General features: G+C 39.4%; 2 protein-coding genes across 4 annotated transcripts in view; one reads left to right on the top strand and one right to left on the bottom strand.

Annotated features, from left to right (window-relative positions):
- lsp1a (lymphocyte specific protein 1 a) overlaps positions 1–24,644 on the top strand; it is a 328,974-nt gene that overhangs the window by 302,544 nt on the left and 1,786 nt on the right. For all 3 annotated transcript variants that reach the window (XM_060838862.1, XM_060838859.1, XM_060838861.1), the window contains 2 exons: positions 1,485–1,577; positions 2,757–2,865. In XM_060838862.1, the coding sequence (XP_060694845.1) occupies positions 1,485–1,577; positions 2,757–2,865 (202 nt within the window). The remainder of the gene's footprint in view (positions 1–1,484; positions 1,578–2,756; positions 2,866–24,644) is intronic.
- Positions 15,781–24,644, bottom strand: part of prr33 (proline rich 33) — a 40,916-nt gene continuing 32,052 nt past the window's right edge. The window contains exon 3 of the mRNA XM_060838858.1: positions 15,781–18,110. Within this exon, the coding sequence (XP_060694841.1) occupies positions 15,921–18,110 (2,190 nt within the window). The 3' untranslated portion in view covers positions 15,781–15,920. The remainder of the gene's footprint in view (positions 18,111–24,644) is intronic.

Genomic DNA, 24,644 nt, shown 5'->3' with positions numbered 1-24,644 from the left:
CTCCTCATGTTCCCCCCGTCATACAGATTTCCCATAACAATCATTCCCAAGATCTCAATGCTTTAAACATTTTGTAACAAAAGTGTTTTTAGATTGAAGGCTATTTTTTTAAAAGCAATGACAGTATTTGAACAATCTGAAAATGAATTGGAATTCAGCAGCTGATACCAGGCTTACCTTTGTAACGCTGCTACTATTATCAGTAAGACACTTGAAAATGGAAATCAGATCTGCATAAAGAATATGGAAACTGTTCCTTTTTCTTTATGACTGATTTTTTAAAAGTTAAACATTTAATCATATGGTCAAAATTCAGAATGTTTCCTTCCAAAGACCTGTTCTATTACAGTCCGGAAGTCAATTTGACAAAAAGTTCTGATCAGTTTGAATCTTCTAAGAAAAAGGAAAAAGCCATTTGAAGCTTCCCAGAGATATGTTAGACTGACAAAGGTCCTCTCAATGATGAGAAGTTTATTAAGATACTATCGTGTAAAAGTTGCTTAAATGGGTTAACTTGCTACTTACAGAGGTATCCTTTGATCAGTTATACAGAAGAAGATAATTCAAAAGGTTCTGCTACAAAATATAATCTATGACTGTTACTTGCCTTTTTTTTTCAGTAAATTTCCTTATTTCTTTTAACTTAGCACATCGGACCTTCACACTGTTTTATTTGTTCTGAACAATGAGAGAAATCCTGTGAAATAATAAGATGACTCAATATCTAAAACTTGTACTATTCACTATTCTATGCATCTTATTAAAAGCTTACCTTGGTATCAAAGATGAAGCCACACAGAATGGGGTTGTCACTATATGAAAGTGATTCAAAGTACAGATATCCAAGCAAAGGAAAATACTGGAAAAGAGTGAAAAATGTACTGGCCCTTATATTCTCTCTCTTTTATGGAATTACATACATTACATTGAATGACTACATTTGCATGAATTTTTGTGAGTTGGCAGTTTAAAAGTGTAATATTTTAATCATCAAGAGTATTTCTGGCAAAGTAATATTACAGTTGTATTTGTATCAATTTTAGTTGCAATGTAGAAAGCCCAGCAGTATTGTCACCAAAAAGACTTTTGTGACCTTGTCACAGATTGATCAATCACTTTATATGGTATTCAAAGTAATCAGCATTTTGCAAAATTGTGATCAGAAATGATAATTGTCATAACTGTAAAAAGTTGAGAAAGGCAGGATAAGTGGATCATTTAAATTTGAAAACCTCTGGATGACTGGAATTTTTTTTATTGAAGATTGACACCAGATTGTTCACAACAAATAGAATACATTTCCTTTTGAATAGGATTTGTATTGCCCCTCCCAACAAGATTTCAAATAGTTTGGTCAATGCCAGTGGAAGCACATGTATGACCCTAGGTAGATGTTTATAAGTCCCCAGCTCCCACAGTTGATTTAGTTTGCCACTATAATGGGATAATAAGTGGAATCTAATTGTTATTTTGTGTTTCTACAGGAAATTAAGGTTGGGGATGTGAGAAGCAAAAAGAATATTTGGGAGAACAAAGGTGATTCCCATTCTGTCACCAAGTCACGACACACTGGAAAGGTGAGTAACTTTTTATCAGAAAGACTATCTGCCAAACCATAAGAAAACTTAGAATGAAAATGAACTTTACAATGCAATTAATATTATAGTTCATTCAAGACACCTCAATCTGCTCAGCATTTTTATGCTCTAATTGATATAGTGTGGGTCAAATGGATGTACTAATATTTCTGTAACTCTTTATAGAAACACAATGATTTAAGGAGGGTCAGGCAAAGCAAGTTTCATAGAATTGAATGCTATCTGAGTAGTTAGGCCAGCCAGGCAGCTGAAACACTGGCATGATACAATTTCAATTTAAGTATTGACCAGACAACCTTCACAGGGGTTGAACTCCTTATCACTCCCAAATGAAGAAGATAATCCATGAGTTCTATACAGATAGAGATGGAGGAAGTAGCAGTCTGTGTCTTTATTACTATCTTTGATTAAGTCCCATGATGTTGTAAGCTTTGCTCACTTAACTGAAACCAAAGACAACCACACAAGTAAATGGCATCATTCTGACTGAAGCAAGATCCAGAATTAGTTCTTCAATAATAATTTAGTCATAGACAGCCTTCAACATAAAGTTCTGATATTTGAAATTAGAATATGTAAAATAAGATGAGTTATGTTTATTCATAATATGCTAGTATTATTATTCATTTTGATAAAACAGTGGTCTGCATTTTTCTCTGGTAATGATGTTGAAACTGTCAGCATTGTCTGCCTTTTTCCCATTGAAACTAATAGTAGCACTGGTGGCTCCATATGTGTAGAAGAACATGAAAAGCCAAAAGTTGCTGTTAGTGAGTCTGGGCTGTTCCATAAGATGCACTGTAGAGATTTCCTTAGAATACAATGTTAGAGTAAAAACTTAGTGTCACTGGCAGCATAAATATATTGTATGCCCAAAAATAATTGTAACTTGAAGTACATTTTAAGGGTATACTAACTTCATAATTACAGTATAAGTCTGCTAGAATGCAGGTGGATGTCCAAAAAGTGAAACCGTATTATAAGTGTACGTGTTATAGCTGAATAGGATGAATAAGAAAACTAGTATTTTTTTCCTACTTTTAACTGAAAAAGTTAAATTGACTTGAAATCTTCTGAGTTCCAAACAATTATTCCATGTAATCCTGCCTATAGTAAATCATACAAATTAAGATAATCTTTCTTTTTGGTTTGTTTTAGAATCATCCCTCTGGTACAAGATACAAGTTTGTGGTTGTTGGTCATGGAATGTATGAGAAGATCCCCATCACTGATGATGAGAATGGTACCGATCAAAATAGTCAATCATGTGAGTTTTGTCACTTCTGATGTTGGGGAACAAATTAGAGATTGATTTTTGATTGTTTAAAAACAATAGTATGAAGTGATGGCCAAGTTAACTTTCCAGACCTCTAAGCACTGAAGTAGCAACACAGCTAACCCAAGGTAATCTTAACACAGTTGCTATGTTGATCTATTTATTTTGAATTTGAACTAAAAGAGGATGTTTTAGTTTGATTAATAATCTGAGGCAGTGTTCAATTAGCTCAGTTAGCTACATTGTGATGAAGAGTAGAGCTGGAGAAAGCACTGCAAGTCAAGCAGTACCAGAGGAGAAGGGGATTCAAAATTTCAGATCTGAACCTTGTGATGCAAAATAACTCCCAACAGTGTGGTCAATCCCTGCACCAACTAAAATAATTCTAGGGGCCTACATTCCTGCCTTTTTTCATTGTGAGGCATAAGCCATGATTAGCAAGCATCAAGCAATGAGAACACAACATAAAGACAAAGAAGGAGAAAGATCTACTTGATAGCATACAAAGGTTCTTTAGACATCGAATTAAATGTAAAGTTGAAATTGTTCCTCTGGAGACATACCTTGAATCGAGGGTCAATGTTGAACAGATTCATTCGTCTTTAGTTTGCATATTTCTCTGTTGGAATGTAGACTAAAATTTTAGCATGATCCATGCTGTAAGATTAAAGATTTTGTTTTAAAATCAGTTGAATGTTTGTACAGTTATTAACCTGAATGTCATTGGTAAATTATTAGCATGTTGGATTAAGTATTTTATGCAGTGATCATCTCTATGTATGATTAGTGCTATCGAAGTATATTTCCTATCAGGTAATTAGAGATTAGAGCTGGTCAATAAAACATTTCTTGGATATTTTCTGCTGTACCTCCTCCTGTTACCCAGTTACATCAAGTGCATTACTCAAAAAACATTTAGCATAAATCATTGTAATTTTCATTTTTTAAAAAAATGTATAGCTCACTGAATATAGTTTCATTGCTGTGCTGCTCACTGGACAGTCTGAGATTTCCTTCAATAATACGTGGCCTAAGTATTCCTAAATTAAACAAGAAAACAAACAACTAGTTTCCACTTCCTCACTATTCTGCAGTGATCCCTAATGCAAACTATGAACACAAGATTAAAAATTAAATTTAAACAACAATTTCAGAAAAGCTCTCGAGGCAATTATAGATGAGCAACTAGTGATGGCTTTTCCAGCCAAGCCAACATACTGTAAAGGAATATATTAAAAATGCGTAATGCAAACAAAATGTACAAAATGCTATTCTCTCAAGGACTGCCAATTTCTTTTTGTGTATGAAAGACAAGTTTTACTGTAAGTATAAGGGGTGTTATTGAGATCACATCTGGAGTACAGTTTACAAGTCTCATCTTCTTATTTGAAAAAAGTATGTAATTGCTTTCGAAGCAGTTCAGAGGAGATTCACTCAACTCATTCCTGGCTTAAAGATCATATCGAAAGGTTGAACAAAATAGACTTATGTCCATTAGAGATTAGAAGAATTTAAGGTGATCTTATTGGAACATGCAAGATCTTGAGGGGACTGGACAGGGTGAATACTAGAAAGAGGTTTACTCTTGTGGGGAAGATTACAGCTGTGAAATGTAGTTGTAGAATAAGAGATTTCTCTTTTAAGACCAAGACAAGGAGAATCTTTTTTTCTCTGAGTCACTCAAGTGTAGAGGAGCTGAGACCGCAAGTAGATCAATCATGATCTTATTGAATGGTGCACCAGTTTCAAAGGGCCAAATGGCCTACTTTTGCTCCTAAGTCCTATACTATTATGTTAAGTCTCAAGCTGAAGGTCAGGAGTGATGGCAGTTGAACCACTGCACACTGCTGAATCCCTGACACAAACAAGTACAAATATTTCAACCCTTTATAACATGCTTGGGACTGTGTTGTGGATGTCTCTTTGGGACTAGGTTAAGTTTTCATAGTCTAGGCTATGTTTTTTAAAAAAAAGCTTGAATTTCTAAATGAGGGAAATGTTCACTGCATATGCTGCTTATGGTATCCTGCTAAAACTTTCCTGTTTTTGTTGCAGTAATGGTCAGCATCTGTCAGTAAAGCCATTACCGTAAAAGAGAATTTGATTGGATAGGAAAGGAAAGGATGCACAGACAACCTTAAATTGATTAAAGACAGCAACTTGCACAATACAGTTCCTTTAATGTAGAAAAATGTTGCACAGCGCATCACAGAGACAAAGAAAATAATGGAAAAAGTCACAAAGAGCTTCTATGTTAGGTTAATGTATCCTGTGGAGGTAATACTCTCTTAGCTTTTTGTTTCTGACCGGAAATTCCTGTCAAAGTTTAGTTCCAGTCAGGAATTGAGTCCCAAATAGTTTAAAGTCTTCCATTTAGATGAGGAACAGAGGTAATAAGAATGCTGATCCCTAGTTCACATCTGGATAGTTTTAAATAAATTTTCAAAGACAAATTAAAATAACTGAGCATATTTCAGTTCATTTTCTGCATAATTTTAATAGTTAAAATAAAAACCCAACTAAACTATATAATTCGCATCAGCAGAAGAATAATATCCTTTATAAAATTGTCAATTTCTGTCTTCATGTTTCTTGTTTTGCACTGTCATTGAACCTTAGTTGATGAAATATGCATAATTCAATCCTGTACAAGTTTGTTTCCAGTGTTCAGTTAGGCACCCACTTCTCTTGACTAAAAATGCTTTCATATCTCCTCATTAATCTCAGTAACCCAGGAGTGTTCACATTTTCAAACAATGTCACCACAGGAAATCACAGTAAAACAAAAATTCCTTCAGAATAATTTGCTGTAATATATCATTTAACCATGTTTATGTGCATTGTATTAATACTTTTTTTTACTTTTGCATGTGCAAAGAGTAAATTTTGTGAATTGAAAACTGGGAGAATTAATTCTACAAATTTGTCCTAGAGAGAAATTCACACCCCTTTGCATCATCTCTGCAATTAAATGCTTGGTGAGAAGTTACATGGGCAATCTTCTTGTCTCCTCAGCAATTAAGACCATTAAATAGTTAATCAATAGCCACTTAAGGGTCTCAACCCACCACCTCCCTAATTACCTGCCTTCCTCGTGAGGTGAGAAAGATGTCGAGTTTCCTGTCTGTCAACCAGGGCGACCTACATGAGCTTGGATGGAGGGCACCTCCAATTGCCCCAATCTTGGGGCAGTCAGAAATATGGATGGGGAGAAAACGTTTCAGATCTCCCTCTCTCCTGCAACTCCTGAAATGAAGTGAAAAAAAACTTACCTTGTTCCCCTCTACAGTAGGCTTCTGTAAGTGGTCCCATAGGACTCAATAGCTGCTGGTTCTGATTGGTGTATCAGATTGCCAGAAGTTAGCCAATGTCAAGGCACCTGATAAGCAAATTTTGTGCACTTTTTGTTGCTTCATAATACATTTGGAAGAAGATTGGGATAATCCCAGGGTAGCTTCTCAGTATCTAGTTCTGCTTTGGGAACCATTTTAATATCGAGCAGAAATATCATCAAGTAACAATGGGTGAGTTTCCTACAGTTACAATACTTTCAAAGTTCACATCCAAAACTCAATAACCGCATTTAGAGAATCAAAGAAACACTTTGGTTGTCCCATTGAGCACTCCCCCTCCCACTCCACCAAGAACATGCAGGTCCTTGGATTCCTCCATTGCCAGACCATAACAACACGACGGTCGGAGGAAAAGCGCCTCATCTTCCGCCTGGGAACCCTCCAACCACAAGGGATGAACTCAGATTTCTTCAGTTTCCTCATTTCCCCTCCCCCCACCTTGTCTCAATCAAATCCCTCGAACTCAGCACCGCCTTCCTAACCTGCAATCTTCTTCCTGACCTCTCCACCCCCACCCCACTCCGGCCTATCACCCTCACCTTGACCTCCTTCCACCTATCGCATCTCCATCGCCCCTCCCCCAAAGTCCCTCCTCCCTGCCTTTTATCTTAGCCTGCTAGACACACTTTCCTCATTCCTGAAGAAGGGCATATGCCCGAAACGTCGAATCTCCTGTTCCTTGGATGCTGCCTGACCTGCTGCGCTTTTCCAGCAACACATTTTTAGCCATTGAGTTGATCACCAATTTTGTCTTGGCAATACCAATTCTCAAAAGCAATCCCTCACAATGTTAGTCATGCACAATCATGAACTATGGTAGCACTATTTGATTAATTGACTAGTGAGAATACAATTCACATGTGAGTAATCAGAGATTGATTATTTCTTTGCCCAGTTACTTTCTGTTTTATGGTAGAACTTCCAAATATTGCCAATATGTTCTTGCTAAACAAGTGCAGAGACTTTTTTCATTGAACTGTAAATAGTTTTAAGCCAATTTTGGGGAAATTTAAGAACAACCACACTGACAAACTCAAAAAGACACTTCTAATTTAATCTTTTGCATATGTTATTCTAGAAGTTGAGATCGTAAAATGACAAAATAATTTCCACATTGTGGCACAAATAAAACCATTTTTGTGAAAGATCTATCTAGGAAAGTTTGCCCTGAATATAGAATGCATGGTTATCTGAGCGTGCCTACAATTTTAACACACTTGTATGCAGCTGGTACAAATAGTTGTTTACCATCTTGGACATTGGAGGAAAAATATTTTTAATTCACATTGAAACTCAGCACCTGTGTTAAACAGTTATTTTTGTTGCTTTTGAATTGATAAGGGAAACAACTAGATAGTTTACATCTCCCAGACTCTGGGCTTCGCACATGAAAGATCAAAAGCAAGGTTCACTGTAGAGCCATAGATTGTATATTAAGTTCCAGAAAGTTTAGGGGAAAATAAAAACGCCTTTCTTGTGATCATGTTACTACCCCAGTTACACTTCATTGGATGTCCTGAGGTTGTGTGTCTGCAGTATAAGTGTAAGTCTTTCAATTTTTCATAAGCAACAACTGTAACATGCAGTCTGCCTTTCCTGGACTTGTCTCCTACTTATTTTGCCATTTAATTTGTTTGAGTTACTGTGTGTTGTTATATTATCAACTGTATATTGAAACGGTGCTCAAGTGATTTACATGTAGAATAATGAACTGTTGGACACACTGGAATCTGATCAATAATTGACTAGTATTGGTTAATGGATATTTGAGTGTGATTAACAGGCTGAATTCTGTTTGAGAGGTTTTTAATGGATCATGAAATAAGGCTCTCTGAGAGTAAGTTACAAACTGGAACCTAGTTGGATGGTTTAGATGTTATCCTAAACTCTGAGAATGTGACATTTAAGTTTGTAACTGCTGTCTGACATCTTCTTGAGGTCAAGTGAAAGGAATACACACACGAGGTGACTTTTAATATTACTGTGCTCTGTTAAGTGCTGCAAAATGAGAGAGTCAGCAGTTGAAACTTGTAAAAACTAAGTCGCATTCAGTGCGATTTTTGAGTATGCCTGTAAATGGCAGTCAGCGTTTCAGACTGAATCAGGTAAAAGGCTTCTTTAAGATTGAATAAGGTTCTCTGTTGGCACCACAACATACAGGTACTGGCTGCTCAGTGGCTTTCCACCCAGACTGTTTCTCATTCTTTCCCTTCTGGCTCAGCTCTACTTTTGGATCTTGCTATGGGGCTATTCACCAACCCCTGGAACCCCTTCCCACTAACCTCCAGGTTAGTTCGGGATGGAATTCAATATAAATGAATGAATTTCCTTTATACTTTGCATTTATCCCATTGGGAAAGTCAGGAGTTCACGGGCTCTTTTAGAGAACAAATGAACGATATTTAAAACTTTCTAAGAATCAACAATGAGAGGAAGTGAGATTCGTGGAAATAACACCCCAGATATTGGTAGCATGTTAAAGGACAGGAACCTTTGGATGGAATCTCCTCATTCCTGAGTATGGCAAGGAAATGGTAAGAATCATGTGAAAAGTCGAAGGGGCCCTTTCTCAATGTTGGGAGCAACGAATCACACTTTCCAGGCAAATTCCAGACATTGTGATAAGATTCTCGCCAGTGAGCAGCAAAAGGCCTATCAATAGGGATTATTGCACATCATAAATCTTCATTATTAATTAACCACATTAGTATGCACTCTTGTTGTACTGCTGTTTGGTTAGAAACTAGAAGGTGTCACCTCCTGAATTGGTTTCTGAGCAGGTATCTGGCAGCTCCAGCTTGCTCCTGGATGGCTGTGGCACCAATGTCTCTGGACATGCTCAGTGGGAAGCTATGCACAGCCACAGACGCTGGCATTCAACACGTGCCAGCCTTTCTACACCATCATGGCAGCTCACCAATCCACACTTACAGGATGCTATATGTTGGAGCACACCGTCAACTATTTTTGGAATGCTGCTGCAAAGACACTTTTTGCTCATGGATTGGACCAGAGCTGCCTGCTTGCTTTTTTTTTAGAGCTTACTCACTTACACCTACCTAGATGCATCACAGCACCCTTGCCATGCCACCTATATTGCCTCTCTTCTGCACAGTGTGCAGCCACACTGATATTCCACACACAGCAATAGGTGTACCGACACTGATTGCAGACGTCACATCTATGCATGAATCTCCGAGGTCTGCACAGAAGAAAAATAATTAGGGGGTGGCTACTTGTCATTTGTTTCCTTGCCTTCCTTTTGACACTTGACCTCTCAGTCAGCACTAACAGCCACACAGTACTTTTGACTTGGCTTGCCCTTTAGTGCAGACATATTGTTGTCGGCAGTCATCAGTCAAGAAGGTGAACATCTTGCCAAACAGCATTGTGAGATGTCATCTCACACCAGTACCATGCACCAGCATCATGTGGGGCAAACAGATTGCATGTGCTTCAAGCAAATGGCTATGTCTCAAAGTCTAAGGGGACTGTCTACAGTCAGGAGACCCCAAGATGGTGAGTCAAGACAGACTCTGCTACGGGCCCACAGGCCTGGGCACAGTCATTAAAATGCTCTGGGTCAGAATAGTCTTCTCACAGGTGGTGAGGAGCAGAATGTTAGACATCCCACCACCATGGACTCTAGGAGGAATGTTTGCTTCAGCTGCAAAGCTGAATGACAAATTGACAAATTCATCAGTGAAAAGCAAAAGGTACTAATAATTAACAGCCCACAATCATGCATTTACCACTCAAAATCTAACTGAAGCAATAGACAGCTATTTTTATATATAGCTCATTCCCGATGAAGGGCTTTTGCCTGAAATGTCGATTCTCCTGCTCCTCGGATGCTGCCTGACTGGCTGTGCTTTTCCAGCACCACACTCTTGACTCTAATCTCCAGCATCTACAGTCCTCACTTTCGCCTAGCTATTTATAGACAAGTCAAGCTCCTACTACATTAATTTTGAGTTTCCGAGTCAGAGCAAGGGGTATGATCTTTTCTTATTTCAAGCTCACTGTTAATTCTGTACAACAGCACAGTACGTGCGTGCATTTGACATATATAATTTGATCATGAGAGATGTATTTAAAATACTATAAACTGTAGAACTAATTCTCTGTTCTTTTCAATAGCCTGTATATGGGATATTTGATAGAACATTTACCAAAACTTCCAAAAGATTGTCCTTGAAAACCAAATGTTAAGTTGTGATTTTTTTACAGCACCTTGTAGATAAAAAAAAAATCCTAATTCCTGAATCCAACTGAATGTTGAGATACTGTGAAATTAAGTTATGTGCTTTGCAATAATGGCTACCCATGTACTTCACCTTATCAAATTTAAATGTAATAACCCCCTTATATATAGCAGTTAAAGGTATTTCCTGTGAACACAACTGTGCTGTTCCACACATGATAGGTCACTAGTTAGTTTCCGCATTTCCAACCACTAATGCAGAGATCATTGCTGCTTTCTTCAAAAGATTAGATGCATCTTTAAACAGAGAAAGATATATGACAATGGGAAGAGAAGGGAACAGTAGCATTAATTTTGGAACCTCCAGTAACAACCTATTACAAAAGGTCAAGTGATATCCTTCCATGCTACAAACCGTTTTGTCTCAGTTTGAGAGTTACCAGACTTGCCATGCTGCGGAAGCAAGGCTGTCGTTTCACCTGCTATGGTGGAAGGTTACGGAGCAGAATTGGTAAATGTACGGCATTGTCAGGATGGGAGCGGGTTGTGTTTTCATGCTGTACATATCTAAAAAGTACATGGTTACTGTAAGACAGTTGATGGCTACCATTGGCCTTCTGTTGCTACAAATATTTCTAAACTGTAATATTACTCATTGGCTTCCATGAATATGTACAACTTTATGGAAAAATATCCATCAAGCTATGCTGTTTCAACAAAATATACAGTGAGTTGGATGGCGTTAACTGAGTTCCTCTAAAATGAAGTCATGACCATTCAGTGATATGAATTGACAGCCAGTAAAAGGAAAAGAAAACCAATACAGCAAGTCAATATGAGTTTAGTGTGCTGAAAATGAAACACCCGTGGAATTTTGAAAAGCACACTTGCTGTTTCAATGATCTACAATACCCTATCCAGCAGTGCTTGACACAAGGTTTTAGATCATAGAAGCCCTACAGTGTGGAAGCAGGCCAATTGGCCCAACAAGTCCACACTGACCCTCCAAAGAATTTCCACCCAGACCCATTCCCCTACCCTTTACTCTAGATTTCCCCTAACTAATGCACTTAACCTACACACCCTTGAACACTATGGGCAATTTAACATGGCCAGTTCACCTCACCTGTACATCTTTGGATTGTGGGAGGAAACCACGGGAGAATGTGCAAACTCCACACAGACAGTTACCCAAGGCTGGACTCAAACCCAGGTCCTTGGCGCTGTGAGGCAGCTGTGCTAACAACTGAGCCACCATGTTTTGTGCCTTATTCATAACTTAAATGCTGCAAGTTGGGATATGCTTCTTATTCAAAGATATTTTTTTCTTTTTGTAATGCTAAGTAAAAAAGAAAGTCAAAAAATAAGTAAGTAGCAGGAATTATCAAGCTCAAATTCAAAAGCACTAATTGTAGGACAGAAAAATGAATACATTCCAATGTTGTGGCCATAGAAGAAATAAGTTTGCAATGGAGAAGAGTTGGACCAAAGCAAGTGAAAATAAAATTCAGTGGTTAGATTAGATTACTTAGTGTCAAAATAGGCCCTTCGGCCCAACAAGTCCACACCGACCCGCCGAAGCGCAACCCACCCACACCTATTCCCCTACATTTACCCCTTCACTTAACACTACAGCAATCTACCATGGCCAATCACCTAATCTGCACACTTTTTTTGGATTGTGGGAGGAACCTGGAGCACCTGGAGGAAACCCACGCAGACACTGGGAGAATGTGCAAACTCCACACAGTCAGTCGCCTGAGGCGGGACTTGAACCTGGGTCTCTGGCGCTGTGAGGCAGCAGTGCTAACCACTGTGCCACCGTGCCACCCACACAGCATGTGATACAAAGCATGATGTTATTTTGAGGTATTTAAGCTCTACCTCAGCACTCCTAAAAAGAGTAAAAAGGAAGCAAAGATTTGATGCTGCAATTTATGCAAAAGGAAATTAGAAAAATGTGTAGGTATCAGTCAAGTTAGTGTGATCATTTATTCTATTGCAAATCTAACCTAAAACAAAGTTTTAAAAAAAACACAAAAGGGCTTGCATGTTATAGTTGATTATGCACTAACTTCCTTTGGTGTTTAAGAAAATGTCTTTTTTTCTTGGATAATGTTGCTGGTCACACACAGTTTTCATTTCTAGGATCTCATAACATGCTCTCTGTAATTTTCCATCGAAAATTAGCAGGGTTCTCAACAACTTAGACTGGCCAGTGTTTCATTGTTTAACCCTGCACTTATTGGAGTGGCCTGACTAAACAAGCAGCATAAATGTTTTTAGTTGTATTCCTCATCACTATTTGAACAAAAGCAAATATTTGAGGCCACATGACTCTGAGAAGGGAAAGAGGAAAGGATCTAGGTAGACAGATGAGATACAATCAAAGTAGTGTTTGAGAAACAAGCCCAACCACTAACCAGTTTAGATTTTGTGGCAAGGAAGTCCACAGTATCAATACATTTGTGACAATATCGCTACTCACAAAAACACACTGTATTAAGAATTTCTCGGCATGCTGACTGTCAAGGTATTAGAAATGAATTTGTGAATTTTTTAAATAAAGCAAAGCAAACATGCTTAAGGTTATGTCAGAAACAACAAATGATAAAATTCTTCACAAAAATGTTTTTGATGTTGCTATGTGCAATGACTAAAGCAGTTATTACCTACTATTGATTACCAATTCCACTAAATCACCAAACCAACTTAAAGAGAAGTATAGAGTACTTCCATTTGGTTCCAGCAGTCGCTTATTTATCACTTGATGTGATCGGCTTTACATTGAGGATGAAAGGAAAAACTGAGTGCTGGGCATCTGAAAAAAAAAAGTTCCAATTATGAAAAGATAGCTTAATGTTTTGATTGAAGACAATTCATCTGCACGAATAACTCTTGCGTCTGATTCTATTTTGTCAATATCCAATCCACTTTCTCAGCAGATGGACTTGTACATTTCCACTCATTTCTGTTTTGTGTCTTTTCTGTGTAACTGTATAACATAAAGAAAATTGGTACGTATCTGAAAAGTTCAGCCACCGGAGTGAGTTTGAAATTTTTGGAGGCAGTATAAAGTGGACAATATCAGATTCACAATGGGGAAGCATGTCCAGTCTTCCCTCAAGTAAAACCTCTTCAGTTCAGATAGCTTCCTTGTTAACCACCACATTCACATCTTGGATTTTCTTGTCTTTCAAAGTCAATACCAATGAAAATCTGTAAGAGCCTGTAATGGATGACCAATCAAATGTCATATACCTTAACGTTGCTGACAAATACTACAAGTTAAATTGTATACAGTTCCAGTTGTCATATTACAGAAATGGTGCAGTTGCACTGAAGAGGGAATGAAGGTGATTTACAGGGATATTAGCAGGACTGGAGAATTTTAGTTAAGAGAAAAATTGTGCAATAGAAGCACTTTGAGGCCATAGAAATTTGCATGTGCTGTGAATTTTAAACGCAGTCAGAATTATGAAACAAATGTATACTGTTATATGTTTTCTGACAGTGCTTGAAAATGTCAGTTTGTGTAAGTCAGAAAACCTGTAATTTCCAAACTGTCTCATCTTTTTCTTTCAGGGTACATTTTAAGCCTTTCCTAAATCTGTTTATGTTGTGACGTTCATGGATACAAGGTCATCTGAGATTGATGATTTCAGACCATGTGTAATGGCCTCCAACATAATTTCTAAGCAGCCTTAGAAAGTGAGCAGCTTCACATCACTAAAACCTCTAACAGAACTTGGGAAAAATGTCAGTTTATTCACTCACAGAACTGTTTGATATTTACAGCACAGAACAAGGCCATACAGCCCATCATGTGTACCAGTTAAACTGTGCTATTTCCTCTATAAAACTCTATAACTCTCTGCCTCTTCCATCCTGCCAGACATTCCTCAAACATTGCTTATATGCCCTAATGTCCCTTTATCTAGCTACTCAAATTCTGTTTGGCCATATCCATTTGATGTGCTTTGGGACATTAATTACTATATTACAGTTGTTGTAGAAATGGAAATTGGAATTAATGTTCATAGAAACCCATAAATGGATACAGTTAGTGCCAGCTGAATAAGAGCAATCCATCCTGATTCTTCTTTCCAGTTTTTGGGTTGCAGTCAGTATCGAAGCCTATCTTAAATGCAGTTAAGGTTCCTGCTTTTATAACCCTTTTAGGAATTGGGTTCCAGACCCCTACCACCCCCAACTTTCTCTGACAATTTTCCTCTAATCCTTCTACTAATTACATTAAGTCTGTGTTCTTGTTTATTGACTTCTCAGCTTAGGAAAATAAAGTTTCCCTATTCACTCTACTCAGGCCCTCATACAATACTATACGCCTCGATTCAATCTCCCCAATCCACCTCTGTTCCAACCCAGCCACACATTCCTTGCAGCTAAACATCTCCAGTCCGTGTAACATTCTCATAAATCATTTCCACAGTGTCTCTCGTGTAATTTAATAATTTGATGGTCAGAACTATACGCAGCTATGCAGCACTCTAACTGTGACTTATCTAGTGAATATATAATTAGCCAAAAGAGGGATTTTATGATACACCTTAGGAGCAGGTGGGACTTGAAATGTCGACCTCCTGGCTCAGAGGTAGGGACAGTACTGCTGCACCACAGGAGCCATCCCATAATCTCCATCTCCTTCGATAGTCTACACCTTATCTAATAAGAGAAAATATCTTCAATGCTTTCTTAATCACTCACTTAGCCTGGTACCTCAAGTTGTGGACATGCACTGTAAAGGCCTCTCTCTTCCTCTGTGCTCCTTGGTACCAAGAAATCACATGTTCATGCCAAAGTTCACTTCCTGGATAAAATTATTGGCTCTTGTTGGTATGGGACCATTGAGTTCAACTGAGCATTCCGTACCCTTTTTTTTTTAATTACAGTGAAAAAAACATACATGAAAAGGAATTCAAAGATTTTTGTTTTGTAAACCCTCAGTTATGGAGTTCAATGTAATGCTATACTGAAAGACCCTGTGCTACCTAGCACACATTATGGATCATGCTCTACAATACGCACCATTCTTGGCAAACTTCCTATGCCAAGGAATGTTTGTCACGCTAATGCCTTGCTTTTAACGTTCTCCTTCATGTCAGCTTTGAATCTTCATATCACGGCTTACCTTGTCTTTTTCAATCAATCGGTTTGCCAGTTCTTTTCAATCTTCTTTTTAAGAAATCAGAATACATTCACATACAAATCAAGCCACTAATGTGCAATACACTCATTCATGGATTATAACAAGCTAAACTTTGTTCAAAAAAGCAGAACCTGTTTGAAATTTACATTTTATTACATTCAGTAACACTGTGTGTGTAAGAATTTGACATTTTTTGAAAAAGTTCACTATTGGCAGCAAACGTGCTACTCTCTATAAGTGTAATTCCCTTTCTGGCATCAGTGCAATGGCTATTGATCTACACCACTGGATGTCAGTTGCTGACTTATTTTGTTAAGCATGTTCAGCTTATTTCCTTTTGTTGTGTTGGCCAACCTTTTGCAGTCCGATTGAAGTCTTTAAGTTCTTCATCATCAATTCCTTTGCGATGCAGCCCTGATTCAATCAAAGTGGTGCTAATCTTCCTCAAAGGCCTTTCAGCTGCTTCCTTTAACTTCCTGGCATCAAATCGAGGTTTAAAGAGCAGAAGGGGCAGGCGGCTGCTAAATACTGGAGTTGCTTGTTGCATTTGCTTGGAGTTGTCCAAATTTGACTCCTGTTCGCTGTGTTTGTGCTGTTGAGCAGCAAACATTTGAAATAACACAGCATCCCACATCTTATTAGCTCGTGACACTTTCGCCTTTTTTGATTCTTGTTTCTTGGCCTCTGACTCATCTTGGTTCTGTTCTTGTGTCCTGGCCTCTGGCAGATTGGGTTCTGGCTCTGGGAATTTTGGTGGCTCTTCTTCCACTATCATATGTTTTTTGAGACGGGTCCAACCACTGATCTTACTCTTCAGAGGTTTAACACGCTCCGGAGATTTCAGCTGAGGTTCTGCTTTAGGAAGTGCCTTAGCTCCTTTGTGAGTCAGTGTCTCATCAGCAATGTCTGTTGGACTGGATTTGGTTTCTGATTTGGTTTTCTGTGTGGGCATGTCCATCCGTTGAATTTCTATTTCAATGGCACCAATGCCAGCTGTGAGATCGTTCGTTCCAATGGCTGAAGTATTGGCAGCCTTTTCAGTAAGATTTTCTTGAGTCCCCTCATTTTGAAGAGTGTTTGCACCCAGTGGGTCATATTTGCCTCTTGATCTTGTAGCTTCATGCGTGGGAGTCCTTGCTCTTGGGGCTTCATAGGTTGGAGTCTTTGCTGTTGGGGGTTCATAGGTTGGAGTCATTGTTACTGGGAGTTCGTAGGTTGGAGTCCTTGCTGCTGGGGGTTCATAGGTTGGCGTCCTTGCTCTTGAGGCTTCATAAGTTGGAGTCCTTGCTCTTGAGGCTTCGTAGGTTGGAGTCCTTGCTGCTGGGGGTTCATAAGTTGGCGTCCTTGCTCTTGAGGCTTCATAAGTTGGAGTCCTTGCTCTTGAGGCTTCGTAGGTTGGAGTTCTTGCTGCTGGGGGTTCATAGGTTGGAGTCCTTGCTCTTGAGGCTTCATAAGTTGGAGTCCTTGCTCTTGAGGCTTCGTAGGTTGGAGTTCTTGCTGCTGGGGGTTCATAGGTTGGAGTCCTTGCTCTTGACGTGTCGTAGGTTGGAGTCCTTGCTCTTGAGACGTCGTAGGTTGGACTCATTGTTGCTGGGCCTTCGTAGATTGGTGTCTTTGCTGCTGGGCCTTCGTAGATTGGAGTCTTTCCTCGCGGAGCTTCGTAAGTGGGAGTCAATGCTTGCAGAGAGTTGAGAAAGCTTTCCTGTTCAACTTCATTGATGACCATCTTTGCTGTGTAAGTTTCAACCCCTGGGACTACAGCATTGGCTACATTAATATTGGGGCCATTGGCACCAGAAGTATCAGTGACGTGAAATTCAGGAACTTCAGGACCTTTAAATGCTTTCGATGCAGTTGTGGAAATATTTGCTGTGGTGACCTCAGTGGTAGACCAAGATCTTGGTGTATAAATGCTCGGAGAAAACCGTGGTGGTACTGAGAATTTGGGCAATTCTTGGGCTTTGATACCTGGCTGGAAAGTTGGAATGGTGAATATCTTTGCAGGAACGATAGGTGGTGGCAGTTTTGCTTGTGCTTGATTCTGATTTTCAGCAGGCGACTGTGGGGTACTGATTTCTATTTTAGGGAGGAGTTCAATTTTACCCTTGTAGAAGGATTTATGTGCAGGATATGGACTTGCGACATGTGCATGGGTCACTATTGTGGGACCTTGTCTATAAGGTGGAAAAGATGAACTTGGTATTCTTGGAGACAGAAGAGATCGTGGAGATCGAGAGTGATGTTCATAGTATTCTAGGTCAGGACTAGTTTCATTAACAGGAGACAAACTAGATCGAAAAGGCTTAGGTAAGTAAGAGTGAAACTTATCTGATACATCCATAGCCTGCAAATATGTTTGTGCAGCCTTACGCTTCGCAGCCCTCTTCAAGATCTTTTGTAACTTGATATTGTCCTTGTCAGGCTTTGGTGCCAGAGGAGGTGGCTTTGGGTTAGGTGATACATAGTGACTGGTAGCTGGTAGAGTTGTTACAGCCATTAGCATTTTAATTCCCTGAAATGAAATGAAATGAAAACTTCAATTCCTTTGGTGATTTTATGTTCCTAAGCAAACTTGTTGAAAAACCACTTTTAATTCAGTTCAACTTCTTTAGTAACGAAAGAGCCTGATTTCAGAACGGAACCTCTCTAATAACTGATTCTAACTGAATGGTCAAACAGGCTTTATAAGCAAAATGACCTGTTCCAGTTTCTTTGTTCCTTAGTTTTGTTACTGCAGGAAGGTATGCCAGTCTGTTATGTTCAGGGTTGGACTTGCACCACGTGCTTGGTAGTTTTGCAAATTCAGCAGGAGTTCTATCAGCCGTTCAGATCCACAAAACACCTGTATAGGTTATGAATTTGTTCTGTGTCCAAAATCCCCTGTATACTATTCTGTAAGGATGTGAAAGGGATGAATCTGAAATCAGGCCCAAGTGATTTATGGCAATCACCCACTTGCCATAAATATAATTAACTATAGTTGTGGAATAGTTCTCATCTTAGTTATCCTGGCTAATAAAGACAATATCTCATTATTATACTGTAGAGAAAGATACAGCACAATGAGAAAAGACTAAAGCAATGGGATTAATTTTGAATACCGTTCTTAAAATAACCAGCCAAAGCGTTATGGACTGAGTGGCCTTGTTTCTATTCTGTAAACTTAATTGAATCCACTTCTATGGTTATCATTGGTTCTGCTGTGAAAATGTATCCAAACATTTTCTCCCAATAGTCAACATGCTCTCTTGTCAACCCAGAGTGTACAGTGAAGACATGATACTTTAAAATGGAAAATAAATGGCTCTCTTTTTGCTAAAAATAATGTTTGATTAGTGTATAATGAAACACCATGGGGAAACTTAAACATGACTACTTCCAGAGGGAGAAAGCGTTTTAAATGGTGCTTAACTCAACTGTAGCCCTTCTAGATGTACTGTCTAATGGTTAACAGTTGTTGAGTCATATTTTAGAGCATGGCAACTGTCTGTTGACTTAATTTGTTCAATGGGCGGTATGTGTGTAAAGCGAGCTGTGAGCAAGAAGGATCATTACTTCTAACTTTATAATAATTGAGAGGGCTAGACCTGGCCAGCCTGCAGCGTCAGCCATTCTGTCCCCCTTCAGCAATAACCATCCCCCTCTGCCTGACAGCTCAACCAGAATCGGATACTGTGACACTATGTTCCCCATGAAAGTAGCTCAGACTGCAAGTCAGCAATCTGCAATCTTTCTAACTTAGAAGCTGCATTAGCTTACTGATCATTGGTGCAGTAAATATTTCTTGATGGGAGTTCTATAATGACCAGGCCTAAGCTGATGTATAGTGTCCAACGTTAGACACCTAGATTTATGAACAAGTGATGCTGGGATTTGCCATAATGTTAAAACAGGTAAAGAACTTAACCTACATCTCAAAACAAAGAAGCTAGGAATTTTCTCTTTGGACCAGAGATGGTCATGGGGGATTTCAATCAATGTATTCAAGATTACTTGAGAGATTTTCCCCAAATAAATAATGATAAACTACTTCCACCAGTAGGAGAGTCAGGAAGCAAAAGATGTAAATTTATGATAATTGGCAAAAGAACAAAAGGATAAATGAGGTTTTTTTTAAACACAGCAAGTCATGGTCAGATTTAATAAGTAACTTTCAAAGATTTATTGGCTATTTCATTATTAAGGAAATCTTTGCAGAACTGTAAGAAAATAGAAATAAACAGTTAGGTTTTGTTTAGAAGTGCTGACACAGCCACATCAGCGCTTTAAGTAAAATGCTTTCAAACCATCACCATACAGAGAGTTACTGTTCTTGATTGACAACATAGAAAGAAAGCTTTGCATTTGTAACACCTTGCATCACATCTCAAAAATGCATCATGCAACTAATAGGATCTGCACCCTTGCAAATGAACAGCAACACATTTTATTGAAAATAACTATTTATAGAGGATGGCAACACAGGAGACCTTAGTCAGCGTTCCACCGGTTCCATGTGATCTGATATCACATGACATAGCTCCTTATACTCAGTAGCCTTGGATTATAGTACAATGTCCTTATTCAGTATCTATGCTCAAGTTTTTTCATGGTACCCTTTCTGGGCCGTAAATATTGAATTGTAAGAGAATTAACACTTATTCCATTACTTCTACATCCCTACCCTCCTGTCACTCAGTGCTCATGGTGGCTCAGTGGTTAGCACTACTGCTTCATAGCACCAGGGACCCAGGTTCGATTCCAGCCTCAAGTGACTGTGCAAACTCCACACTCCCGTGTCTACGTGAGTTTCCTCCAGGTGCTCCGGTTTCTACCCACAGTCACAAAGATGTGCAGGTCAGGTGAATTGGCCATTCTAAATTGCCCTTAGTGTTAGGTGCATTAGTCAGAGAGAAATGGGTCTGGGTAAGTTACTGTTCGGAAGGTTGGTGAGGACTGGTTGGGCTGAAGGGCCTGTTTCCACTCTGTAGGAAATGTACTCTAATCCCATTGTTCTCTTAAAGGGGCGGCACAGTGGCTCAGTGGTTAGAACTGCTGCCTCACAGCACCATGGACCCGGGTTCAATTCCAGCCTCGAGTGACTGTCTGTGTGGAGTTTGCATGTTCTCCCCATGTCTGCGTGGGTTTCCTCCCACAGTCCAAAGATGTGCACATCAGGTGAATTGACCATGATAAATTGTCCATAGTGCTGGGTGCATTAGTCAGAGGGAAATGGGTCTGGATGGGTTTCTCTTCAGATGGTGGGTGTGGACTTGTTGGGCCAAAGGGCTTGTTTCTACACTGTAGGGAATCTAATCTAAATATCACTTTTGGTGGCATGGTGGCACAGTGGTTAGCACCACTGCCTCACAGCGGCAGGGCACCGGGTTCAGTTCCAGTCTTCGGTGACTGTTTGTGTGGAGTTTGCACATTCTCCCCGTGTCTGCGTGGGTTTCCTCCAGGCACTCTGGTTTCCTCCCACAATTCAAAGATGTGCACATCAGGCGAATTGGCCATGCTAAATTGTGGAGTGTGAGGCGCATTAGGCGGGGGTAAATATAGGGTTGGGGTGAGTTACTCTTGAGCCAAAGGGCCTGTTTCCATACTGTAGGGAATCTAATCCAATCTTCACCCCAACAACCCCCCCCCACCCTTTTGCTTGAGGCTTTAATCTCTGTCAGCATTCTTAGCTCTCCTGGAAGATGTGTGGGATGAATGTGCTATATGTAATTTTCATGGAAGGCCAACACATCAGCTAAATGAAATGACAGCTTCTGACAGTAGTTAGTTCATCGGCTATGAGGTTTCTGAGCACTTGACTATAGCAGTAGTGAAGACCAAACTAAAATAAAACTATTTCATGGGAGAAGATTCCAGGAATCAAAAGATCACAAGCCCCTTGAGAAGGAAAAGAAGGACTGGAATTTTCACTTTCTCTTCTGTATTGTTATCTGACATAGGGTTGAATCTAATGGGGGAACAAGAAGAATGGAGGGTTTTTTTGGAGGCAAGGAAATGAAGCTGCTGAGCTACAGATAATGGCATCTTGGGGATTTCATGAGACTGTACCTGCATCAATAACAGAAGGTACTGCTGGAGCAGGATTTATAGGAAATTCCTGTGAAGTACGCTGTCTGCAGACTTTCTTGAAAGATTCACCTCATTCTGCAGGTTATTTCTGTTATTAAGAAGGGCCTCCTTCTCTTTGATAATCATCTGTGAGCATGAACAAAGATCTTTGTTCAGTGTCTCTCTGGGATTTCTTTCTGAAACAGGAGGTAATGGCTCATCAACAGCGGCCAAAAGTTTTCCATGCTTTGTAATCTTGGAGCTTTGAACATATGCCAAACATCAATATGTCTCTTTGCTGTGACAAATGTGTTAAAATGCTGGCATATGTACAGGATTGTTGAAAATATCTTGATCTGCTTATCTTTTTGACTTTACAAGGTTTAGTTGTATTGTGTGTCCACTAATAGCTGGATTTCTTTGTTGTTTCTTTGAGATGATTAAAGTTTGGCAATTTTTGCTGAGTTTTTCTCTGTTCAAGCTCACACTGATACTTCACCATTCAGTATTCTGCATCTCTATAAGCTTGCATCTTTGGTGCAGCACATGTTGGTTAAAATTTGCTAATGTTTTAATGGTTTACTGATGGGTTTCCAAGACAAACTTCTGTTGTCTTTTATACAAATGATCAATTTCTGCATGTTACATGTTGCCATTATGTCCTTTGAGCTTAAGGATCTCGTTTTCTCTGGTTACTTGGAACTGTATCACCTCTTAACATAGAACAATACAGCACAGTACAGGCCCTTCGGCCCTCGATGTTGCACCGATCCAAGCCCACCTAACCTACACTAGCCCACTATCCTCCATATGTCTATCCAATGACCGTTTAAATGCCCATAAAGAGGGAGAGTCCACCACTGTTACTGACAGGGCATTCCATGAACTCACGACTCACTGAGTACAGAATCTACCCCTAACATCAGTCCTATACCTACCACCCCTTAATTTAAAGCTATGCCCCCTCATAATATCTGACTCCATAAGTGGAAAAAGGTTCTCATGGTCAACCCTATCTAAACCCCTAATCATCTTGTACACCTCTATCAATTCACCCCTAAACCTTCTTTTCTCCAATGAAAACAGCCCCAAGTGCCTCAGCCTTTCCTCATATGATCTTCCTACCATACCAGGCAACATCCTGGTAAACCTCCTTTGCACCCGTTCCAGTGCTTCCACATCCTTCCTATAGTATGGCGACCAAAACTGCACACACTACTCCAGATGCGATACTCTTGATGGGTTATTTCCAAGGATTGAAGTTTTTCTCATTCTGTCAACTTTGTATTGATGATGATGGTAAGAATGTGCTCTGTACAACTGGTTTCTAATAGTGCAAGAGAGATATCATCAACCCTGCCTGAGACTTAACTGGCCTTGAATCTCTTGAGCTCTGAGACCTCTTTTCTTTGTGATTGAAGATATGTTTCCAAGCCTATAATTTAACATTTGTCAGATTTTATAGTCACTTTGCTGACTATAGGGGTTTCTGAAGCTTCACTTATTTTCCTTAGTGTTTCAGCCAATGAAAGATCCTGATACTGTTTCTCTGTCATGGTCCGGTGCTGTACACAATTTTATCGTCTTAATGAAAGGACGATTCTCCAGAAAAGAGAGTTTTCAGAAACAGTACCTGCTGTGTCCAAAAATCCAGGAAGGTCCAAAGCCAGAGCTGCATTAATGAAATGACCTGAGGATTTCTGTGTTGATATGCTGGGAAAGCAAGCCAAGGCCTGAAATGTCCATCTGGTGGCTGGTCTTCTGCTCCTTTGACACATTTTTTTTCCTCCCCTGCCATTTTAAATTTCTTGTTTTTGGAAAAATATGACTGAGCAGTCTGATCCACCTTCTTGCAATATGAGAAATGTGGCTATAGAGGAGGAGGAATACAAATGCACCAAGCCAAGGTTTACATCTTTAAACTCACTATGAGAAGAGTATTTCAGGCTACAAAGGCAGCTTTACTTAATAAAGAATCTCAATGGTTAGGAATGATGTACAATACCCCTAATCACTTTGCTGTAGTGAAGCGGTTCTTGTGGTTAAATGGAAACTTTTGGTGTCAACTATGGTGTAAGCAACCAAAAGAATGAATGCATCAGTCTGGGTACTCAATTTAAACTTAATTTTCTTATCCTTTACCATAGTTTCTACTAATCTGCATAGCAGAATTTATCCTGCAAGTCTGTGCCATCAGGGAAATCAATTTGGATATGTGCACTCCACAAAAATTATTTCTGTTCCTCTGTAACATCTACTGCAGGAACACCTGCAAACTGCTGTAGAACTTGTTTAATTCTCTATTGCTACTGCCGTTACTCACTCCTTCCACTTGCACTCCTTAATAAAACAGGTCAAGTTGGATTCTCCCAGATAGCATTCCTTTGTGGCATGATTCACACCCTGCTTTCTTATGTGCTTGTCATCGGTGGGCTTTCTGTGTTCTCTAGTCTTCCCCATCACACTTTTGATTTCCTGCAACATTTTGCAGACTGCTTCTTGCTGTTCTGTCCTGCTTATTCTGCCACGGATATTCTGTGATTTCTTCAGCTTCTGTGCAATCATACCCTTTTGTGTACTTATGTATCTAGATGAGTCTGGAGGTCTGTCACTTGCAGCAACCCCCGCTGAGGTTTTCTTCAGATATCTCCCCAATTAACCCCCTCCTCAGCCCACTCCAGCTCGCAACCCCCACTGGCACAACAACCCCATCACAGAGTTCAGATCACTGTATAACCTTGAGGTATACCTTTAACACTGTACCATGGTTACAGTTGTCCCTTACTGCAGGTTTTCTCCACTTCCACTGTTTTTACCACTACTGCCACTATGTATAAACATCAGGCCTAGATTGCTGTGTGACTGCAACAACATTTTATTAAATATAACTATTCTCAGAAGATGGTAAGCAAGGATATCTTACTTGGAGCACGACAGGTCCAGGCTGCGGTTGCATGTAATGTGATGGTCACTTTTGCATTGTTCAGTAACTATATTT

This window comes from Hemiscyllium ocellatum, chromosome 18 (assembly GCF_020745735.1).
Source record: "Hemiscyllium ocellatum isolate sHemOce1 chromosome 18, sHemOce1.pat.X.cur, whole genome shotgun sequence".
Lineage (NCBI taxonomy): Eukaryota > Metazoa > Chordata > Chondrichthyes > Orectolobiformes > Hemiscylliidae > Hemiscyllium > Hemiscyllium ocellatum.
Note: the sequence above shows the minus strand (reverse complement) of the source record. Positions and strands in the feature narration are given on the sequence as shown.